Genomic DNA, 22,673 nt, shown 5'->3' with positions numbered 1-22,673 from the left:
CAGAGTTTTAAGCTACAAAAACACAGGTGATAGATCCTAGAACTCTAAGGGAAGTAAGTCATGAGTTCTTTGTGAGAGCATGGGGGCACAAATATTGCTATAGGAAAAAGAAATATGTTGTTGATCCAAGTATCTTAAACCTCTAGACATCCCAATTGATTTTACCCAATTTTCTATTTCATTAGTATTTTCCATCATTACTAATAAGTTACTTGCATATTCATAGTCATTAGGAATTTATAAGTCTCCAAAACAGCCAGCAGACCTAAGCTTATTCATCAATAGGAAGCATTTCAATTAACCACCACCTGACATTCTTTAGCAAGGCTGACTTGGTATTAAGGACAATTTGGAACTCTTTGCACACTGTGCACACAAATATGTCACTTACCGGCAGAATATTGAGATAATCCAAGCCAAACTCTCATGGTAATATTATTATTTTCCCTCATCAGTCTGCTCACAAATTTATTCTCATCTTCATCCTCTATGGTAACGATAGTTGCAGAATGATCTGTTGAAGGAAAACAAACCCTAAACTAATTAGCTTTATGCAAACTAGGGAAGTGGCTTATTCTCAACCAGCTGTTTGGGGAAAAAAAAACCCAAAAAACTACCATGATCAAGATCATTGAGAAATTCAAGCTTTACATAGAGAATACTTTGAAAATCTCATATTTGTGTCAGATTTTTAAAAAGTATAGCATTAATAGATTCCAGGAAATTAGAAATATTTCTAGATTGAAAGTTTAAATAGAGAAAAATTTTTTAAAGATTTTATTTATTTATTTGACAGCTAGACACAAGTAGGCAGAAAGGCAGTCAGAGGGAAAGGGAGAAACAGGCTCACCGCTGAGCAGAGAGCCCGACGTAGGGCTCGATCCCAGGACCCTGGGATCATGACCTGAGCTGAAGGCAGCCGCTTAACCGACTGAGCCACCCAGACGCCCCTACATAGAGAAATTTCATGTTTCTTCAAAAAAACCTGCCAGCAAGACCATTGTGTATGAATAGCTATATCATTGTAGAAAGATGTATTTCAGCATGCTCTCCTCAACAACCATTTTTGTATAATAACTCAGCTTTAATTTTTTTCTATTAAAATGATAATGAAAGCAAATAGGTTTGGGATATTGGGGAGCATTAGCCTTTCCTTTAATATTATCTTATACATAAGCATACTTGGTTATGCCCACTGTAAGTTCCTGAATATAGTATGGAATTGAATACTGTCAAAGCTTGATAAATTGCCCTAAACCCACAGAGAAAATAGTGTTATCACCATCATCAGGCAAGGGATAGAAATAAAATAATAATTAGACTTGCAAATCAATCCTAAGTGGAATCATAAAGTCTTCAGTAGTGGCAAGCCTATCCACACTTGAACTAAAGCATTTCTTTTGTGGTGGTGCCATTGGAAGAAGGGCAAAAGCAAGTCTTTATTCCTTTAGAGATGATCACAGTGTGCACATGCTTGTTTAATATATTATAATCCTGTAGGGGAAGATATTATCACTATTTTACAGAGGAGAAAACAAAGGCTCAAGGAGATTAAGTAAATTGGTCAGGTTTATGCAGCTAGCCAGTTATAAAATTAGAAAGCCAATCTCAATCTTTTCCCATAATAAGAATAGTTTGCTCACTATTTGCAGGATACACTGTGCTACATTTGCATACATTATCTCATTTTATTCATTCCTACAACAACCCAACCTTTGAAATAAGTGCCATTTTCATTCTCACTGTTCAGATGAGAAGAGAGAAGCAATCATGTAACTTCCATACTACCACTCAGCTAGTAAGTATGGGAGTTGGGAGTTAAAACTTAGACCTGTCTGCCTCCAAAGCTGACTGACGTGCATAGCCCCCACACTACAGTGACAGTAAACCTTTCTATTTTCTCCTGTAGGAGCAAGAGGCTTCTGACTTTCAGAATGTATATATAGCTCACAATAGTTGCCGTTGTGTGTGTGTGTGTGTATACATGTATAACACATGAGAGTTCCAACACAAAAGTTTCCATCATGTACTTAGCAGTAACAAAGAGATTTTTAAATCAGCCAAATGTCTCCACAACAGTTAGCAAAAAAATGAGGTAAATGCCATCAGTCTGGCTAAATTGCTACTCAAGGATGCAGGTCTTTGAAATACTCTTGGTAGTCTCCCTAGAAGTCATTTCACAGTTTAACCATAGGGTAAATTTATCATGGGAGAGATCCGGTTACTGCTGCCCTTTCTAAAATAGTTAAATCTAAAATAGTTAAATCAGAGGATGTGGGCCATTTCTATTGCAGAATGGAGGAACAACCCGTGCTTCCTTGGTTACTCTGGTCAAGATAAACTTACTTATTAATAATGAAGTAATGGGGAAATCTATAATTTTATATTTAATACTTAACTTCTACAAAAAATTTGCTTCCTAATCCCTTCATCTAAACATATCTAGCTTTATTTAAAACCATTTCATTTGTCATTTTCACATAATGGATTTCTTAGCAATTTTTTATTCTACTTCTTTCCACTTACTTTTATTTTCCATGTACTTCTTCTTACATTGGTCATTATAATGGCTATTCCAATATTCTACTTAACTCATATATCACAAAATACTTAACCATTTCCTTGTCACGAGGCAAGCAGGTTATAAAATGCTATTATAAATATTGAGTGTTTTAAAATTTTTTTTAAAGATTTATTTATTTGAGAGAGAGAGAGTGTGTGTGTGTGTTGGTGAGAAGAGGATGAGGGGGAGGAAGAGAGAGAATCCCAAGCAGACTCCCACTGAGCCCAGAGCGCAACTCGGGGCTAGATCCCATAACCCTGAGATTATGACCTGAGCAAAAATCAAGAATCAAACAGAGAAAGACAACTATCATATGGTTTCAGTTATTTGTAGAACATAAGGAAAAGCATGGAGGGCATTAGGCAAAGGAAGGTAAAAATGAAGTGGGGGAGATCAGAGGGGGAGGTGAACGATGAGAAGACTATGGACTCTCTCAGGGTTTTAAAGGGGTAGGGGGATGGGTGAGCCTGTGATGGGTATTAAGGAGGTCACATGTTGTATGGAGCACTTGGTGTTATACACAAACAATGAATCATGGAACATTATATAAAAAACTAATAATGTACCATATGATGAATAACATAACATTAAAAAAAAAAGAATCAGACACTTAGCTGATTGAATCACCTGGGTGCCCCCAAAATATTTTTAAAAATATAATCATTATTTTAAATTATTTCCTTGGAAAAGATTCCAATGATTAAATGATCGAGTCCAAGAAAAATCAATACATTGTAACTCACCAAGTTTTGAACAGAACTGTTTGGCTTCTGAGAAATTGTGCAATGCCCGGTCAGATGCATAGCAATGCTCCTTGTACTGGATCCACTGTGACTCATTCCCTTTTAATGTTGGACATCTTGAAGAGTATGTATGAGAGGATACCTCTTTAGCTATAAAAATGTTAGACATGAATGTAAAGATGCACAGAAAAAATATCTGACTTAAAATCTCACTAACCCCTATTTGAAACTGTGGCTCCTGTGGATAAGAAGCATTCAACTCAATACCCACATCAGAGAAAGCTACAGCCCACACTCTAAGAGTATACATTCTCATTAGCTTTTTGCAATACCATTTTTAAAACTTAGAAAGAATTTAGACCTCTAAGATGCAATTACCCTAATGCAAAAACAACTGGAGAGGCAAAGACAGGCGCGGCAGGCCTGTAACTGCTTTGAAATAATCCTTAAAATTGTTTTTCTTTGGATTCTTTTTATCTTGATAATATAAAACTTGTTTTACCTTGCCATATAAAAAACCACGTTTAAAATCATATCCACAAGTAAAAATTGGGTAATCTGTTTACAAAATATGCATACATAGCACAATTTGTCCCCTACAGAGAGTAGCTATGTCTTTTATACCCATTAAATAATAACTCTCCATTCCTGCCTGACCACAGAAACCACCATTCTACTTTCTGTTTCTATGAATTTGATAGCTCTAGGCACCTCATATAATTAGAGTCATATGGTGTTTGTCCTTTTGTGTCTGGCTTATTTTGCTTAGAATAATGTCCTCAAGATTCATCCATGCAGGTTGTATCATGTATTATGTGTCAGAATTTTCTTCTTTTTAAATGCTGAATAATATTCCATAGTATGTATATAACACATTTTGCTATGCATTCATCTGTCAGTGGACAACTTGGGTTGCTTCTGCCTTTTGGCCACTGTGAATAATGATGCTGTGAACACGGTTGGACAAATATCTATTCTAGTCCCTCTTTCCATTTCTTTTGAGTATATACCCAGAAGTGGCTCAGGCCATGAGTCTGGGTCTTTTTTGGGCTCCCTGCTGAGCTGACCCTGCATCTCCCTATCCCTCTGCTGCTCCCCCTGCACATGCTCTCTCGCTCTCTGTGTCAAATAAATAAATAAAACCTTTAAAAAAATAAAATAAAAATTTGCTCTTGTATTAGTTTCCCAGAGCTGTCATAATAAATTACTATAAACCTGGTGGTTTAAAACAACAGACATTTATTCTCTCATAGCTCTGGAGGCAAGTCTAAAACTGAGGTATCAGCAGAATTGGTTCCTCCTGGAGGCTCTGAGGGGGGATCTGTTTCAGGCCTCCTCGCTTCTAGTGGCTTGAAGCTGCATCACAGCAATTTCTGCTTCGGTCATCAAAGGGCTTTCTCCCTCTTTGTTTTTCTCCTCTTACAAGGACAGCCATCACTGGATTTACAGCTCATCCTAATCATGCATTAGCATTACATGACCCCTCTTAACTATTATATTTGCAAAGGCTACTTCTAAGTATGGTTCTGGGTAGTCATGAATTCAGGGGGAATACTATTCAATCCTGTACAGCACTGAATTTGTGTTTGTTTGTGTTGTCATTCTCCTTGATCCTATGAAGTCTGTTTAGCTAACACAGCTGTCCTTTCCGTTTTTGTATACTTTACCACATTTCTCATGTATTCCAATTGTTTTTCAAAAACATTACATCTACTTTCTGTACCAAACAAGTGAGATGTCAGTTCTTGGTTATCTGTTCATTCCTCATTCTTGGTATCATTCTCCCTTTCTTGTAGTCACTTGCTTCTCTGGATAAGGTTTTCACATTTTGTTCTTTTGAATCTGTTTAATTCCAAGTGTTGACTCTTCTCTTCTGTGGAGGATTCTTTGGAGCAGAAAGCATGGCAAGTGCTGAGAACTGCCACTGCCATCATATCTTGGCTTGTCCAGCAGGCCTCTGCAGCTCCTGGGGGGTCGTGGTTCTTAAGCTCTTCCTCAAGGCTCCATCTGTCAGGATAACCCTGAGAGCCCCTGATGGAAGGGGCTTTTTCCTTAGATTTTTAAGTGTCATGTAAGTTTGGAAAATGCTTAGTGACACAAAGTTAACTAGATTTCTTTACTATAGAAACTTCCAGAGCCATCAATATGGTAAATCAGACCTACAGTATTTCTCAAATTTATATGCTGCTGAACTCTTTTTTAAAAGGAGCATTTTAGCCTTTGAAAACCATTGCAAATTAAAATTAAAATTCACAAACTCTAGAGTAATATGTACCCAGTGACAGAGGAATTGAAAGTCTTTGGAAACATACCCTGAATGGGTATATCATATTTGTTTTTCTTCACAAAGTATCAAAATTATTTTTATAGGATTTGTGAATAAACCTTATTTAAAAACTGGCAAAAAATTCCTTTGTGTATTTAATCATGTGCACAAAACAAAATGTCATATTTTAATAAATATAGTTATTCAAAACCAAGTCTTACATTTTGTAGGTTTATAACAAATAGCACCATCATTAACAGACTTGCATTTTTCATGTCTCCAAATTCCTTTTGGATCCAAGACAACACAATTTCCAGCAGATTGTTTATCTTTCCATGGGATGTAGTCAAATGTACTGCCATCAGACCATTCAAAACTTGATTCATTTCCCTGTTTTAAGAATAATAGAGATAAAAAAAAGCTTAGGACTTTTTTAGCAGAAGAATTGATTTTTTTAAAAAAGAATAATAGAGATAACGTGATTCCAGAGAAAAGAATGTTCAAAAAGAACATTAAGAAGAATACACACACACACACACACACACACACACACACACACATGCTTTAAGAAGTATTGGAATGGATTGTTAATTATTTGCTTGTAACTGTTATGGGTCTGGACCTATTTGTAAAATCAGGGATTTACTTTTGATGCTTTGATTTGAGACATTTACTCTGGTGCAATTTAAATAGAAGTTTAAATTTACAGACAGAGTTACCATGCTCTGTCTCCAGATTTATTTATTTTAAGGATGAGCTTATATAACACTTGAAATTAAATGACATGCAAATGGCTCCCATTTGTCAGAATTACAGATTTACAATCCTAACCTCCATATTATTCTGAATATTGTTTTTTATGTTTTAGAATTCTGTGGTTTGTGTCTCTGGCTACATTTTTTCATACTATGAAAGCCATCAAGCAGCAAGGGACTGGAAGAAAAAAATATTTCCCAAGAAACTCATGGGAAGATTACTTTTGGTTTTCCCCTGATTCTATAATCTTAATTTGTCATCCTTTCTTTCATGTTCTTCACTTTGTTCTAAAGATTATTTAAATTAGGCTTTCAATTCTAAACTCAATAGATGCCTATTTGTGGAATACTGGACATTATATAGATATATGAATATACTAATTAATAAGATTCAAATAGTGGCACAAAAGAGATGTTTACTACCAAAACATTATTCTAAAATAGTGCAGTTTGTAGGGGGGGAAGTGAGAAGAAAACATGCATTTATTAGTCCTAATATTAAGAATTTTATTTGGCATCTTATATAAATTTATGTGTTAATATTCACTATAATCTTATATTAAGGAAAATATTATCACCCCAGTTTTACAGATGAAGAAGAAATAAGCTTGCAAAGGTTAAGTAACCTGCTCACAATTCCCGAACATGTAAATGGAAGACCCATCACCAGTACTAGAACTCAGGTTTTTCTGATTCTGTGCTATTCCTGTTTTCCCTGATTTTCTATTGGTTTTCCCCAACTAGGTGAGAGAGAAGTGATGTTGAGATATTCATCTCCTGGGTCCTTGGGATGGCCTGGCAGTGTCTAGGGCAGCTGCAATCCACCATTTGCCCTACGGCATTCTACATATATAATTTTCTATTTGCAAAAAGGTAAGAAAGCATTATGCTATGCAAATTGAGTCTCAGTACTTAATCCGATGTCTTACTTTGCATTAATATATTATGCTCAAATTTCCAACCTTCTAACACATTTGGAAAATTTCTGTAAAATAAGACAAGACTTACATCGTGACTTGAGAGCCCAACCCATAGTGGAAATCCGTCACGTTTTACGATGTCTTCCAGAAAGAGCTGGCCATTTTGGTCATGAACACTTGCCAAATAACCTCCACTTTGAGAACACATGTTTAATGCTTCATACCATGTTACCCTTTTTTGAATTACGTTATAAATACCATCTTCATAAGGAATAAACTGTGGCAGAGTAGCATTATATTCTTCCTTGTAGTCAACTACAACATTTAAATTAAAAGTATTAGTGATATTATTTAAATTATTTAAAATACGTATTTTGGGTAAGACTGGAAATGCAATCATTTCTAAAGTTAAATAAAACTGGATTTCTTATTAATGAGGTAAGTAAAATGCAGACTTTATTTTTCTTATAGCCACAACACATATAATAGGTTCTGAAATATTACAGTTGCCTGGCTGATTAGAGAAACGTATAAACATTGTCTTTCATGTAAGGAGCTCACAAAGGAATTGGGGACAGAAAACAACAATACCTGAAATGCAGGCCAGACAATTAACCATTATATGATATGCGTGACTGAGTAGAGAAGGAGCGATTCCTCTGAAGTAAGAGAGTCAGAAAGTCTGCTTAGCAAATTTGGTTTGCAGAGTTTAGGTTAGATGAAATTAGGACTAAAAAGAAGTAAGGTAACCAGATGGTAAGCTAAAAACAAATGAAGAATAGCGTAACAGTAACAAAACCACAATGATGAGGGTACTTCAAAGAGGCACACGGACCAAGTGAAAGAACTCCCAACGGCCACAACTAGAACATTGAATTATAACCCAAAGTATAAAACATATAACCATGAGTCCATACTGATATAAACAATTGACTGAACAAATTTAAAACTGAGAGAGAATAGACAAATCTCTTGTACAGTAGAATTCCAAATAATTTACATAGATATGCCCCCTCAGGAAGATGAATAACTCTTCAGTCTATGAGTGTGGGCTGATTATAGTGACTTCCTTATGAACAGTATGGTACGGAAATAGGGAAAAGAGTAACTCTGCAGTGGAGAAAGCTAACAACCATCATCTAGAGCCAGGTCATCAAGGTTAAAATCAACAGTGGTAAGTCGTATTCGTGGCATATACCCTTCCTAGGATGTGATAAAAAAGACATTTTACCTCTGTGGTTTTTTTCCCTAAATCTCAAACTCACAACTGTAGTCTAATCATGAGAAAAACATCAGTCAATCCAAAGTGAGGCATGTTCCACAAATACATGACCTATGCTCCTGGAAACTGTCAAGGTCATCAAAAGTTAAGAAAAGTCTAATAAATTTTCACAGCTAAGAGAAACCTAAGGAGACAAGATGACTATATGTAATATAGTATTCTGGATAGCATCCTGAATAGAAAAGGGACATTAAGTAAAAAATAAAAACAATCTGAATAATGGATGGACTTCAGTGAATAGTAATCTATCATACTGGTTTATTAGTTGTGACAAATGTACCATAGTAATATAAGATGTCATCAATAGGGGAAATTGGTTACAGTGTATATGGGAATTTTCTGTACTGTCTCTGTAAGTTTTCTATAAATATAAAAATCATTCTAAAATAAAAATTTTGTTAAAGAAGTAAAAAAAAGAAGGTGGAAGACTTCTTGTCCATAAAAAAACATACATAAGGTGCAAATGAGGATCAGCATATACTGTGCATGGGACAATTAAGAGATCAGCCTGACACAAAGAGAGCCTTATTGAGCCAAGAATGGGGGAAGAAACGGGCTGGAAGAAAGCCTAGAATTTTAGAATAGACAGTTTTTCTAAGAAGTCTTAGAGGCTTACATGTACTCAAAGTAATTGGTAGCAGGGAAACACTGGAGATTGCTGACTGAAATGATGCTCCAGAAAGTTATTCTGTGGCACTATGAAGGGAGGTCTGGATGTTAGCAGAGGCCTTACACCATAGTGGCCATTATAACACTTTCTAAACTGTGAAAAATTTAAAACTGATATGCATTTAAAAATAGATTTACGCAAGGAATTAGGCAAACTTAAGAGACATTTATTTTTAGGCTAGAATATCAAAACTTTACACTTTCTTATTTATAAAAATCTTATCCAGTCTTCAAGACCCAACCATGTCTTGCCTTGTCCTCAAAGCATTTCGTTTTTATTATTCCTGTTTTCACTGATCTCTTTTGACTTTCCAACAAACGTAAGCCAGTACCAAATAACCTAAAACTAACCTATGCAAAACAGAGCTAAAGAGTTAAATGCTATTTCCCCAACTACATTTTACTCCTTGATTTCAAGACCATGACACCATGGACTGTGTCTTTTCCCTCCTCTTTCATAGGACAGAAAATAGAGGAGGCACTCAAAAAATACAGTTGCATAATTCCCACTCGTGGAGGTGATGGCCTTAAGTTCTCTCTCCCTGGTGGAAAGTCTACATTAGCATACTTACTCATTTCAATTTTACAAGCAAGAATGCTGTTCTGGGTATAGTGAAGTATTTCTTCAATAACATTGAAGGTTTGAATATCCCAGAAGCCATCAGTACTCAAGCCAGCAAAAAACTTGTCATTTTTTATATCTGGTCTTCCTCTTCTCCAATTTGTGTATGACAGCATGGTCTTATCAGACCACAGAAGAGAATTATCTAGGGAAGAAACATTTTTTTCTATGTTTAGAGATTAAATGAAGACTTGAATTATACTTAATATTTCAAGCTCAGCTGATTTTCTTTCTTCTTTACTTACTTTCTATAAAGCTATATGATTATGTATATTCTTTAAATTGTTTTCTTATTATAACAGTAAATCATGCTTATTTTTAATTTGGAAAGTGTAAATTATAAACATAAAAATTAAAATTTGCTTATAATTTCACCATCCTATAGTAAGCTTTATGTTTTGTTATTTTTAAAGTCAAATTTTCATTTCTCCTCTATATATGTTTAATTATAGTGAAAATGAATATAATTATTTTATTTAAAAATTAATACATTATAAAACTAGTAATAGAAATCCCTTCTCTGGACCCAGAACATGCACAATTGGTTTTTTTTTTTTTAAAGACTTTATTTATTTATTTGACAGAGAGAGAGAGATCACAAGTAGGCAGAGAGAGAGAGTGGGAAGCAGGCTCCCTGCTGAGCAGAGAACCTGATGCAGGGCTCGATCCCAGGACCCTGAGATCATGACCTGAGCCAAAGGCAGAGGCTTAACCCACTAAGCCACCCAGGCACTCCAGTCAACCGATTTTTGACAAGGGTGCTAAGACAATTCAATACAAAATAGTAGTCCCTAGGACAACAGGATATCTACATGCAAATATATATATATGATTTATATAAACTTAAATATACATATAAACGTATTTACATATGTACATATGTTAGAACCTTTCCTTTTACCATATAGAAAATTATAAACCCATAAACACTTGCTCTTGCAAATAAATAAATAAAATCATTTTTTTAAAAAGATTTTATTTATTTATTTTACAGAGAGAGATCACAAGTAGGCAGAGAGGCAGGCAGAGGGAGAGAAGAGGAAGCAGGCTCCCTGCTGAGCAGAAAGCCTGATGTGGGACTCGATCCCAGGATCCTGAGATCATGACCTGAGCTGAAGGCAGCGGCTTAACCCACTGAGCCACCCAGGTACCCCTAAATAAATAAAATCTATTTATTAAATAAAATCTTAAAAAAAGTTTTGCGTTACAAATTCTACTATCAAAGTGATAGAGGGGGACACTTGGCTGACTCAGTTAGTAGGGTTTTGACTCTCTATTTTGGGGTAGTGAGTTTGAGTTCCATGTTGGGTAAAGAGCTTATGGAAAAAAAATAAAGAAAGTAAAAAAATTTAAAAATTTAAAAAAATAAAGAAAGTGATGGGAGAAAATATTTACAAATAGTTTGACAAGGGACTTATATCTAGAATATGTAAAGAATGTTTAAAGAATGTTTATAACTCAACAATAAAAAAGACAAATAATTAAAAAAATGGGTAAATGATCAGAATAAAATTTTTTCCAAAGATGATATACAAGCAGATAATAAGCACATAAAGTTATGTTTAATATCTTTAGTCAACAGGGAAATGAAATAGAAGGGAAGTAAAAACCTCAATTAGATACCACTTCATACCTACCAGGATGGCTACAATAAAAAAAAGGAGATAAAAACAAGTGTTGGCATAGATGTGGAAAAAATTGGAAGGTATGGAAAATGGCATAGCAGTTTAGGAAAACAATCTGTTAGTTCTTCAAAATGTTAAAAAAAAAGACCCAGCAATTCCTCTCTCAGGTATATACCCAAGATAAATGAAAATACACATCCACACAGAAACCTGTATGTCAATGTTCATAGTGGCATTATTCACAACCAAAAATGTGAAAAGAATCTAAATGTCTATCAACTGATGAATGGATAAAGAAAACATGGTATATCCACAGAATATAATATTATTCAGCCATAAAAAGATACTTGCTACAGTGTTACATGCATAAGGCATTATGCTAAGTAGAACAAGCCAGTCACAAAAAAATTCACATACTGTATGATCTCATTTATATGAAATGCCTAGAATAGGTAATCTGTAGAGACAGGAAATAGATCAGTAGTTGATCAGTGGATCAGTAGTTGGGAGTTAGGAGAAGGACAGAGAATCAGGAGGGAGTGCTAATGGTATGATGTTTCTTTCTGGGGTAGTGATAGCTAAACTCTGTGACTATATTAAAATCAATAAATTGTATACCTTAAATGGCTGAATTGTGTGAGGGAATATATTAAAGTTTCTGAAAAATAAGTTGCTAGGCCTATTAAAATGATGAGTTGGCATCAAGAGTGAAGTCACTATAAAGTATACATACCCATTGTTGTCCTGGTTATTTGTACCTTTCGCTGATGGCCATTTTCTGAGGTGGTATACCTAAACATGTGCCTTGGGGCACCTGGGTGGCTCAGTTGATTAACCAACTGCCTTCGGCTCAGGTCATGATCTTGGAGTCCCAGGATTGAGTCCTGCACTGGACTCCCTGCTCAGCACAGAGTCTTCTTCTCCCTCTGACCCTTACCCTCCTAGGGTTCGCCCTCTCTCATTCTCTCTCGCGCAAATAAATAAAATCTTAAAAAAATAAATAAACATGCACCTGCAGCAAAGACATACTAGAAACACTGTACACGTGATCCGGTTCTTGCTCACTGCTTTATATCCACCTCATGTCTCCCAGGCCCTCCTTCCCTCTCCCCAAATGTTAAACTGACAATTTTCTGGCTAACATGATGGGTGATGGTGTATTCCTAAAACTGTTATACAAAGGCCCACTTTTTCATTTGGCTTGAAGCATCTTTCAGTTGACAAGTGGCTTCTCTTAGTTTCTGTACATAGTCTTACTTCTGAAAAGTCAGAACTTAAAAAAAAATCCTTTGTACCAGTGGTATTATAATTAAATATTATTTAAGTACACTGAAATAAACAAATCTTTGGATACAAATTAAGCCAGTAAGAATTAGATTTAAACCAAATTTGCTGTTTGCTTGAGACATCTTTCTTTTTTTTTTTTTTTTTAATTTATTTGTTTGACAGAGACAGATCACAAGTAGGCAGAGAGGCAGGCAGAGAGCAAGGGGGAAGCAGAGTCCCCGCTGAGCAGAGAGCCTGATGCGGGGCTTGATCCCAGGACCCTGAGATCATGACACGAGCCGAAGGCAGAGGCTTAACCCACTGAGCCACCCAGGTGCCCTGAAACATCTCTCTGTATCATGTGAATTCATGTCTATATACTTCAGTTGAAATTTTGTTACACATACAATTTATAAAAAGAAGTTATAATGCTTAAAAGGAAGTCTATTCTGAAAATGTTTTTTAGAATACAGAATATTTTTCAGTTGTTTATGACAATATAACTAACAGTATATCAGAAGGTAAAATTGAAATTTCTATATCCTGGATGTGGTCTCCACTGGTCTCTTCAGGAACACTGTTTCCTCAGTCATTTCCAGATAAAGCCTAGAAACTTTCCACCTATTTTCTCTCCATTTTTTTTTCCCCCTTCTTAGTTTTAAGGGTATTCAAGTGTCATTGGAGAAAGGTTTTGGGACCTTAAGTCCCACTATGATGAACTCATTTTTGATTGGCAACCTAAGTCTTACCTATTGCCTGATAGCTTAATTTTTGTTAACTCATCTGTATGCCATAAATATTTAAGAAAAGCTTCAGCAACTCTAAAAAAGAGTCAGGTTAGATAGCAAGGAGAAAGCTATATATTTTTTTAAAGACTTTATTTATTTGAGAGGGAGCACAAGCAGGGAGAAAGGCAGAGGGAGAAGCAACTTTCCACTTACCAGGGAGCCAGATATGATGCATGGCTCTTTCCCACAACCCTGGGATCATGACCTGAGCCAAAGGCTGATGCTTAACTGACTAAGCCACCTGAGTACACCAAGAAGGTTATTTTTTAAATGGTCATATTTGAGTAATTAAGCTTCTACCTTTGGCTGTCATTGCCCTATGCCCCTTATTAAGACCCACCACCCTTTTCTGGCTAAATGTATGCTTTTGATGTGTGATGTTTCAGAGTGACTTTTTTCCTAATTCCAAAACTTCTATGATTTTCAGGATATCTCTAATTGAGTATTTTTATAAATTGGTCTTATTTCTGATATTATTAGGGTCTGTGTTTTAAAAAAATTTTATAGCAGGGTGCCTGGGTAGCTTAGTTGGTGACTGACGCTTGATTTCAGCTCAGGTCATGATCTCAGTGTCGTGGGGTTGAGCCCTTGGGTGGGGTTCCCGCTTAGCAGGGAGTCTCCTGGAGATTCTCTCCCTCTCCTTCTCCCCCTCCACTGCCACTGTGTGTGCATGCATACACCCTCTCTCTCCTCCCCCTCTAAAAGAAATGAATGAATGAATCTTTAAAAAATTTCGTAGCAATTATGCCTTGGACTAGTGGCATTTAGTCCCAATTTCAAATGATCTATCTCATTCGCAAACTGTTTCTCATTTTTCTAACTCATAGTCCAAGCCAACGCTGTAAACCCAAAGGTGCAAGGTTAATGGAAGTATAATTCCATTCTCATTTATCCCATATACATAGTAGAGATACAAGGTAAATATTAAAGATTTCTATGGCGTGTGGTCATTTTTAGTTAGTCTTGAATAGGTAGGAGAGATAGTGGAGAAAGGAAATTATTTTCCACCATTTAACTCTAACCTTGGTGGTAAAGGCATTTTAATGGCAGATTTGAGATCTAAAAATTGTCTGGTATTTATAGATATTCTTCTGGGGTGCCTGGATGGCTCAGTCATTAAGCGTCTGTCTTCGGCTTGGGTCATGATCCCAGGGTCCCGGGATGGAGCCCCACATCTGGCTCCCTGTGCAGCAGGAAGACTGTTTCTCCCTCTCACACTCTCCCTGTTTGTGTTCCCTTTCTTGCTGTCTCTCTCTCTGTCAAATAAATAAATAAACATCTTAAAAAAAAGAACGTATCAAAGAAAAGAAGTTCTGCTAAGTACATAATTATAATTTTGTATATCTGTAAACATATCTTGAAGAACTATATTTTGTGGCTTGATAAATAGTGTATAATGAAGTATGAATATAAATAGAGAAAAATCAGCTGATTCACAACTTACTTTCATAAGTTATACTTAACACAACCCATGAAGCCATATTATTATAGTGCAGAAGTTGCTCAAGAACAAAGTTATTCTCTTTTTCATCTCGAATACTCAGAACATGTGATTTTGGATCTGTTAAATAAAAAACAGTCAATAATTTTAATAATTACTTATATAGAACACTTTATTTTGATAGATTTAGAAAGTTTTATTTCCCAGCTAAATAAACTCAAAAACAATATTGGAAAATAAGACAGACATGTAAATTAAACTATCTCATTGTACTGGGGCTCCTGAGTGGGTCAATCAGTTGAGCACCCAACTCTTGGTTTCAGCTCACATCATGATCTCAGGGTCATAAGAACCAGCTCTCCACAGGGCTCTGTGCTCAATGGGGAGTCCGCTTAAGATTCTCTCCCTCTGCCCCACCCCCTGCTAGGGCTCTCTCTCTCTCAAATGAATAAATACACTAAAAAATGATTTCATTGTATTCAAAGGAATAGATTAAGAAGTTTTCAGACACTGATTTTTTCTTTTTCTTTTTTTTAAAGAGAGATAGCACCTGGGAAGGGAGGGACAGAGGAAGAGGCAGAGAGAGAATCTTAAGCAGGCTCCATGCTTAGCCCTTCACAAAGTTGATCTCACAACCCTGAAACCACAACCTGAGCCCAAATCAGGAGTCAGGTGCTTAACCAACTGAGCCACTCAGGTGTCCCTAACATTTCGATGTTAAATTTGGTCTTAGAGAATAGTGTAAAACTAGCAGATGAATAGAGAATTTAAAACATTGATTCACTTCACTTTTCCCCGTTTAAGGCTTATTTTGAATTGGCACAAATTTACCCATATTAATGATACACTTCCAAAGACAATAATAAACAAAACCTCTTGGATGATCAATAAGATAGATCTTCACTTTCCTTAGATATCGGTCTTTATAGTAGGGTTAAAAAGAGTTTAATATTTCCCAAAAAGTGTTCCTCAGGAAATTAGCAGGAGTTTCTCAGAAAAAGACTGGGTAGATAAAAGCATCACAAACATTGTTACATGAAGTTAAACTATTTCATTTATGACAGTACTTCTTAAAGGATATGCTGATGTACATATGACAATGTCTAACCAGAAGCAATGGTGTATTTCTCAACCTTTTTCTTTTTGTAAGGATCCTTTTCTTAGACTACCTCTCAAGACTAGTTTCTAAACAGCACACTTTCAAGAATAATGGTTAGGTATTATCCAAAGAAGCTTCCCACAGTTCACAGGTCCACTGTTCAGAAGTCATAAGTCCTCAGTGGATCTCACAGGGAATATCTGAAGAATCCCAAGAGTTGAAAGTGTGAAATACATATTTCTTTGAAGCAGAGCTGTTTCTTTGTTTTTGACTACCTATCTGAGCTTTCAACAACCCAATTCACCTATTGTCACTTTGTCTACAGTCTAGCTTGGTTTAACATCCAGTTCTCTGCTTGCTAGAGTCATTTCTTCTTGCTTTTTAAGCAGAACTAATTTTGTTTATACATATAAAGACAGACTAGCTCTCTAATGGATGGGCAAAGAAGTAACTCTTACATTCTCCATTTTTTTTTAAAAGATTTTATTTATTTATTTGACAGAGAGAAATTACAAGTACACTGAGAGGCAGGCAGAGAGAGAGAGAAGGAAGCAGGCTCCCTGCTGAGCAGAGAGCCCGATGCGGGACTCAATCCCAGGACCCTGAGATCATGACCTGAGCCCAAGGCAGCGGCTTAACCCACTGAGCCACCCAGGCGCCCCACATTCTCCATTTTGACTAAACACAAATTTTTATACTTTTTTTGTTCATAATGTAGAAATTAGGAGATGAATATTTTTCCAATCTAGTGCTAATTATAAATACTTATAACACACTTTTAATGAACATACATGTAATGGCTGTATAAAGTACTTACTGAGTTTCTGGCATTTAGAATGAATTTCACTTGGTGTTGCAGTATATTCAGTCTTTGCTATTATGAAATTGTAGCAAGAGTTCTGAAATGGTATCCATGGAGTAAATAAAACAGGAGATGGACACTGAACACTCTCAACTGTTCTGACCTCTTTTTCAGTCTCATCTAAAAAAAAAAAAGGCAATGTCCATAATCCCACCCCAAGTGTGTAAACCTGGTGATTCACAGACCTGTACCCCTGGGGATAAAAATATATGTTTATAAAAAAAAAAAAAAAAAAAAGGCAATGGTATGAATTCTAACTTTAGACATAAATGTTAAATCCTGTTCATGGTAATTAGGCTTGATTTGTAGGGAATATTCCAGAAGCCAATAAATAATAGCCTAATGATACTTGTTCTGTTTATAATCAAATATAATGTGACCTCTTAACTGGGTTTCCGTTGGAAGGAATTTATTTAACACAGTTTCCTTCTGTTCACTCCTGCTGTGAAATGAGTGAAAGAATATAAAACATGAGTTGCTGTTAGGTTAAATGTAGTTCCTGCCTTTCTGTGTCACCAAACCTCAAATACAAGGGGCAACCTCAGAGATGATACAACGATATTAATAACGGGCACCTACCTATAACTTTGGGAATTCATCTTAAGTTTCTCTTTACCAATATCTTCTCTAATTTCAGAGGTGCATTTTATTTTTTTTTATTTTTTAAAGGTACATTTTAATGAAATATGTGCTGTTCTAAGTCATTGCTTTAGGAATGTTTCCTCTATCCCTATACTTTGAAGCGTTTTAATCAGGAACGGATGCTGGATTTTGTCAAATGTTTTTTCTGCATCAATTGAGAGGACCATGTGGTTCTTCTCTCTTCTCATATTAATTTGTTCTATCACATTGATTGATTTGTGAATGTTGAGCCATCCTTGTGGTCCAGCTTTAAATGAAAGCAAATAGAAGTAGTTGAAAATCTGACATCTAGAAAATCTGGCTTTTAAAAAAATTTTATGAAAAAGCCATACATTTAAGAAGATGCAAACATAGATATGCTCTACTCGAAGCCAATCAAACAGATTTAATATGCAGTAGAGACCATTCAGAATCTTTCCCAGCTCACAACTCCCTTTGTCTGGAAAGTAGATGTATCTTCTTTCTACTGCAAATGCACAAATGTGGGCCCCTGGCAGTTGTTTAACCACTTTCTTCTGACTAGGCTAGAGATCATATACCTTACTCGATTGAGTCCATGAGATTCTCTCTAAGAATTTGGAAAGTGGATTGCAGGGATAGTCAATTCATTTCCAGTTACAGCTATAATCGAAAGCTACAGAGCAGCTGTGTTTCAACGTGGGCAGAGAGAAGCAGAAAATACATGAAAAGAAGAGTACAAATCCACAGAGAGAAACAAAAGGAATAGGTGGGACACAGTATCTCTGGGTTCCTGATTCCATCCAGTTTCTGATTCCCACTCTCATGAAGCTCAGCGATAACCTCATTTTTGGGGATCTAAATTTCCCTTTTGGCTTAAGCTAGCTTGAGCTGGTTACTGTTATTTACAAACAAATGAATCTTAACAGTGACTCTTAAAAAGAAACTGTTGATAAGAATTACCAAAAAAAAAAAAATTCCCACAAATCAAGTTTCCTATAGAATATAAACATGAAATATATACAAAATGAGGGAAGTAGGGACTTAAAATTGAAAGACCAAGTACCATTGTAAGCTGACAAAAATAAAGATAGAACATGTCTAAAATAAATCAATGACAAAGTACCCAACACATAATAATTCTACTTTAATACAAATTTTCATGAAAAATTTTGTTATAAAAAAGGATATGATTATAATTTCAGAACCAGATTTTACAAAACTACCCCCCCTAAATCTCACTATTCATGAGACTGATAATAACTGAAGAGTTAAAATATTTAAAATTAGCATACTTCCTGGATAGTAACAAATAGCTCCTGGTTGCATATGATCACAATCAGATGTTTTCCAGAATCCATCAGTGTCTAATATTACACAGTCTTCAAGTTGCTCATTATTTTCAGCCCAGCGACTAAATGGAAGATGTTTTCTATCTGACCAGCCGAAGTTGAGTTCATCCTGTAAGCAGCAGAAATACATTTCAAGTGGCAATACTTCGTGTTATCCATTTTCTATTATTTTTGTCCCTCATCAACCTAATGACTTTTAATTTTACCATATATATATATATTTAAATTTTACCTTATATTTAACACATAGTTACATAGACTTACCATGCACCAGGCACAGTTGTAAGGGCTTTGCAAGTATCAGTTTACTTAATCTTCATAACAACCATACGACATAGGAACTATTGTACCCATTTCACAGATGAGAAACGGAAGGTATGTTGTGTACGCAGTGCTGGGATTCTAATCCAGGCCATCAGACTCTAGAGCCTATGGTCTGAGCCATTAGACTGCGCTGCTTCATACATAATTGGAACTATGGGTTGTTGCAAGTCAGAGAAACAACATGCAGGAGTGGAAAGAACATGGGCCATGGAGCTAAAGCATATCTAGTTTGGAATTCTGGTGCAGTCATGTATTAGATTTTGATTTTACTTTGCCATGTTTCCATCCCCTCAGCTATTAAACGGACGTGGCACTTATTAATCTCAGGGCTGGAATTAGTGGGGTGATGTGTAAAACACATAATGGCCAGCAGGTACACATGGCCACATAAATATTAGCTCCCTTCCTCTTAACCGTGACTCAGGCCGCTTTCACACTTGGGTTTATGGAGAATCTTCCTCATTCACTCTATTTTATTGTGCACTAAAAGACTGTGAACATCTGTCCGTCTTTACATTTTGCCAAGGGCCTGACCACCCACCTATCCTGAGAGAGACTTTACAGAATAGGTACAAAGTCCAAGGGACGGGCTATGGGGATACAGACTTGTCTGTGCTTCTCCAAGGTGCTGACAGAGCACCAGGCCTTGTACACTGACCCAATGACATAAGCTGTCCTGAGACCCAAGACAATTTTACATCACTGGTTGATTTGGATATTGGATAAAGGCCACACACAATATCCTTAGTGACCCATAAATAGCAAACATGTTTAAGCTTCAACACCAACAACTGTTTTCATTCTGAAATTGTTCTCTACCAGGGTTCCAGCTGTAACTTTGTGGCCAGTTAATTCCCAAGCCCCTGTGGCCTCAGATGTGGCCCTTTGGCCATGTGATGTTAGCATTACCCTGGATTCCTTCACCTCTGCTGCCTTCACAACTAACCTAACTTTTATTCCTTGTAGATAAATCCCTGTACCCTCTATCTCTGCTGAATACCCTCTTTCTTTAGTAAGACTGTAAGTATCTCTTAACTAAATTCTTGACCTTAATTGATCTTAATTAAAACCTATCTTTTCTACAGGAATAATGTCCTTTCAATGCCCACTGGGAAGATTGTTTATTTTTCCATTCTCAGATACCACCGGGCTATGAGAATGGGATAAGTATTTTTATTTCCTTCAATCATTTCCTTTAGGGTTTATGCAAACTCCCAGATTCCTTGCCTCTTTTTTACTTTCACTTACAACTGGCCTCCTTGTTCCTCCCTGACATTCACTAAGGTGATGCCTCATGTCTTGCTCTGTCCTCCTTGTTGTATCATTGACTTATGTCTCACCAGTTCCCCAGCCTTTGTGACTTCCTCTATTTCTATGTATTTCCACTTCTACATACTTAAGTGACCTGCTCCTGCAGACACACTCTGGACTTTATATAACCCAGAACTGCCTCAGGCATTAGTTCAGACCAGCATCAGCTCCTGCATGAATTTTTTGCAAGAAAGCTCAAGATTGCTCATTTCCTCATCTGCCCTCTGCCAATATAATTCTTCTTAGGTAAAAATCTGTTAATGTTACTACCATGTTTAAAATCTTTCAATACTCTTTCACTGCTTTCAATGTAAAGTTTTATTTCTATCCTGTCACGTTCCAAAGATTTAAGGCAGTTTATACAGATATGTAATAAACCTGTTAAAAGAGTGAAAGGAAAAAGAGAAACATAGGTGAAGACTGAAAATAGGGTAAGAGGATGCCCTGGTGCCTCAGTTGGTTGAGACTTACACACTTTAGCTCAGGTTACGATCCCAGAGTCCTGGCATCAAGTCCCATACTGGGCTCCTTCCTCAGTGGGGAGTCGGCTCTTCCCTCTCCCTCTGCCTCCTCCCCCAATCCTCCTCTTCTTTTGCTCACTTGCTCTCTCAAATAAATAAGTAAAATCTTTTTTTTTTTTAAGATTTTATTTATTTATAGGGGTATGTGGGTGGCTCAGTGGGTTAAGCCTCTGCCTTCGGCTCAGGTCATGGTCTCCGGGCCCTGGGATGGAGCCCCACGTCAGGCTCTCTGCTCCGCGGTGAGCCTGCTTCCCCCCGTCTCTCTGCCTGACTCTCTGCCTACTTGTGATCTCTCTCTTTCTGTCAAATAGATAAATAAAATCTTTAAAAAAAAAGATTTAATTTTTTAGATATTTATTTATTTATTTAGATAAATTTAAAAAGATAAAAAAAGATAAATAAAAAAAGATTTTATTTATTTATTTGACACAGAGAGAGAGATAGCGAGAGAGGAAACACAAGCATGGGAGTGGGAGAGGGAGAGGCAGGCTTCACACCTAGCAGGGAGCCCGATGCAGGGCTCGATCATAGGACCCTGGGGTCACGACCTGAGCCGAAGGCAGCTGCTTAATGACTGAGCCACCCAGGCACCCCAATAAATAAAATTTTAGAAGAGAAAATAAGATAAGAAACAATGTCAAAATCGTTAAGTGATGAAAAAAAGCTAAAAAATAGTATGATCCCAAATGTCTTAAAAATATACATATGTACATAGGAAAAACCTTGAGAGATATATACCAAATTATTAAATCATATTTATTACTAGGTACTGGAATTACAGGTGATTTTAATTTCCTTTAAAAAAAATCTACTGGGTACCTGGGTGGCCCAGTCAGTTGAGCGTCTGACTCTTGACTTCTGCCTGGGTCATGATCTTAGGGTTGTGAGATGGAGCCTTATATTGGGCTCTGCACTTGGTGTGGACACTGCTTGGGATTCTCTCTCTTCCTCTCTCTCTGATCTCTCAGCCTTCTGCTCTCCCTCAGTTCAACTCTGATTTTTAAATTCTTTTCTTCCTCTCTCCTTTGCATTGGCTGGAGAGGCAGGGCAGTTCCTGATTCCTACTCAGTCTTTAACTAGAATAAAAAGAATTGTTCAGCTACACACGTCCCCTTGAACTTTTTCTTCATCTAAACAATAAAACACCAGACCTTTCAATAGTAGAAAGATGACGGCTACTAAAAATGACACACGCCAGGAAATTTACTCACTGTCAAGTAAGAGTAAGTAAGACTTGGCAATCTCTAGGTTCTTTCAGTTTGATATGAGAAATGCTGTGTAAAACAAAAATTTCACATTCTGTCACCCAATCTGGGCAGTTGGGACTGAAAACTTACGTCTTGACTGGAGAGTCCAATCCATAGAGAGGAGTTATGAAGAACACCCTGCACAGTTAGGAACGCCTGCTGGTAAGGGTCTGTGATGCTCACCAGCTGCATGTTATCCTTCTGACACTCCCTTAGAGCATCAAACCAAGTCATAGGCTTCAGGATGATTTTGTACAGATTATTTAGATACTTCACTGTGTCTGAAGTGTTCTGCAAGGTCTGTTTGCTTTCAACTTCTATTTGTAAAAGGAAAAAAAAACACACACAAAAAATCACCCACTCTGTAAGTCATGGGACATTTCCTCAAGGTTCTCCACAATAAGTACTTCAGATATT

At 36.5% G+C, this 22,673-nt stretch overlaps 1 protein-coding gene across 2 annotated transcripts in view; it reads right to left on the bottom strand.

Annotated features, from left to right (window-relative positions):
- Window positions 1-22,673, bottom strand: part of LOC101690049 (CD302 antigen) — a 132,267-nt gene that overhangs the window by 42,352 nt on the left and 67,242 nt on the right. For both annotated transcript variants that reach the window (XM_045066604.1, XM_045066602.1), the window contains exons 25-33: window positions 22,347-22,573; window positions 18,797-18,962; window positions 16,857-17,021; window positions 14,944-15,060; window positions 9,771-9,965; window positions 7,336-7,562; window positions 5,794-5,962; window positions 3,307-3,456; window positions 392-514 (exon numbers count right to left, since the gene is read on the bottom strand). In XM_045066604.1, the coding sequence (XP_044922539.1) occupies window positions 392-514; window positions 3,307-3,456; window positions 5,794-5,962; window positions 7,336-7,562; window positions 9,771-9,965; window positions 14,944-15,060; window positions 16,857-17,021; window positions 18,797-18,962; window positions 22,347-22,573 (1,539 nt within the window). The remainder of the gene's footprint in view (window positions 1-391; window positions 515-3,306; window positions 3,457-5,793; window positions 5,963-7,335; window positions 7,563-9,770; window positions 9,966-14,943; window positions 15,061-16,856; window positions 17,022-18,796; window positions 18,963-22,346; window positions 22,574-22,673) is intronic.

Source organism: Mustela putorius, unplaced genomic scaffold (assembly GCF_011764305.1).
Source record: "Mustela putorius furo isolate JIRA1106 unplaced genomic scaffold, ASM1176430v1.1 tig00003869_pilon_pilon_pilon, whole genome shotgun sequence".
Taxonomy (NCBI): Eukaryota; Metazoa; Chordata; class Mammalia; order Carnivora; family Mustelidae; genus Mustela; species Mustela putorius.
This window is presented reverse-complemented; position numbering and strand designations above follow the sequence as displayed.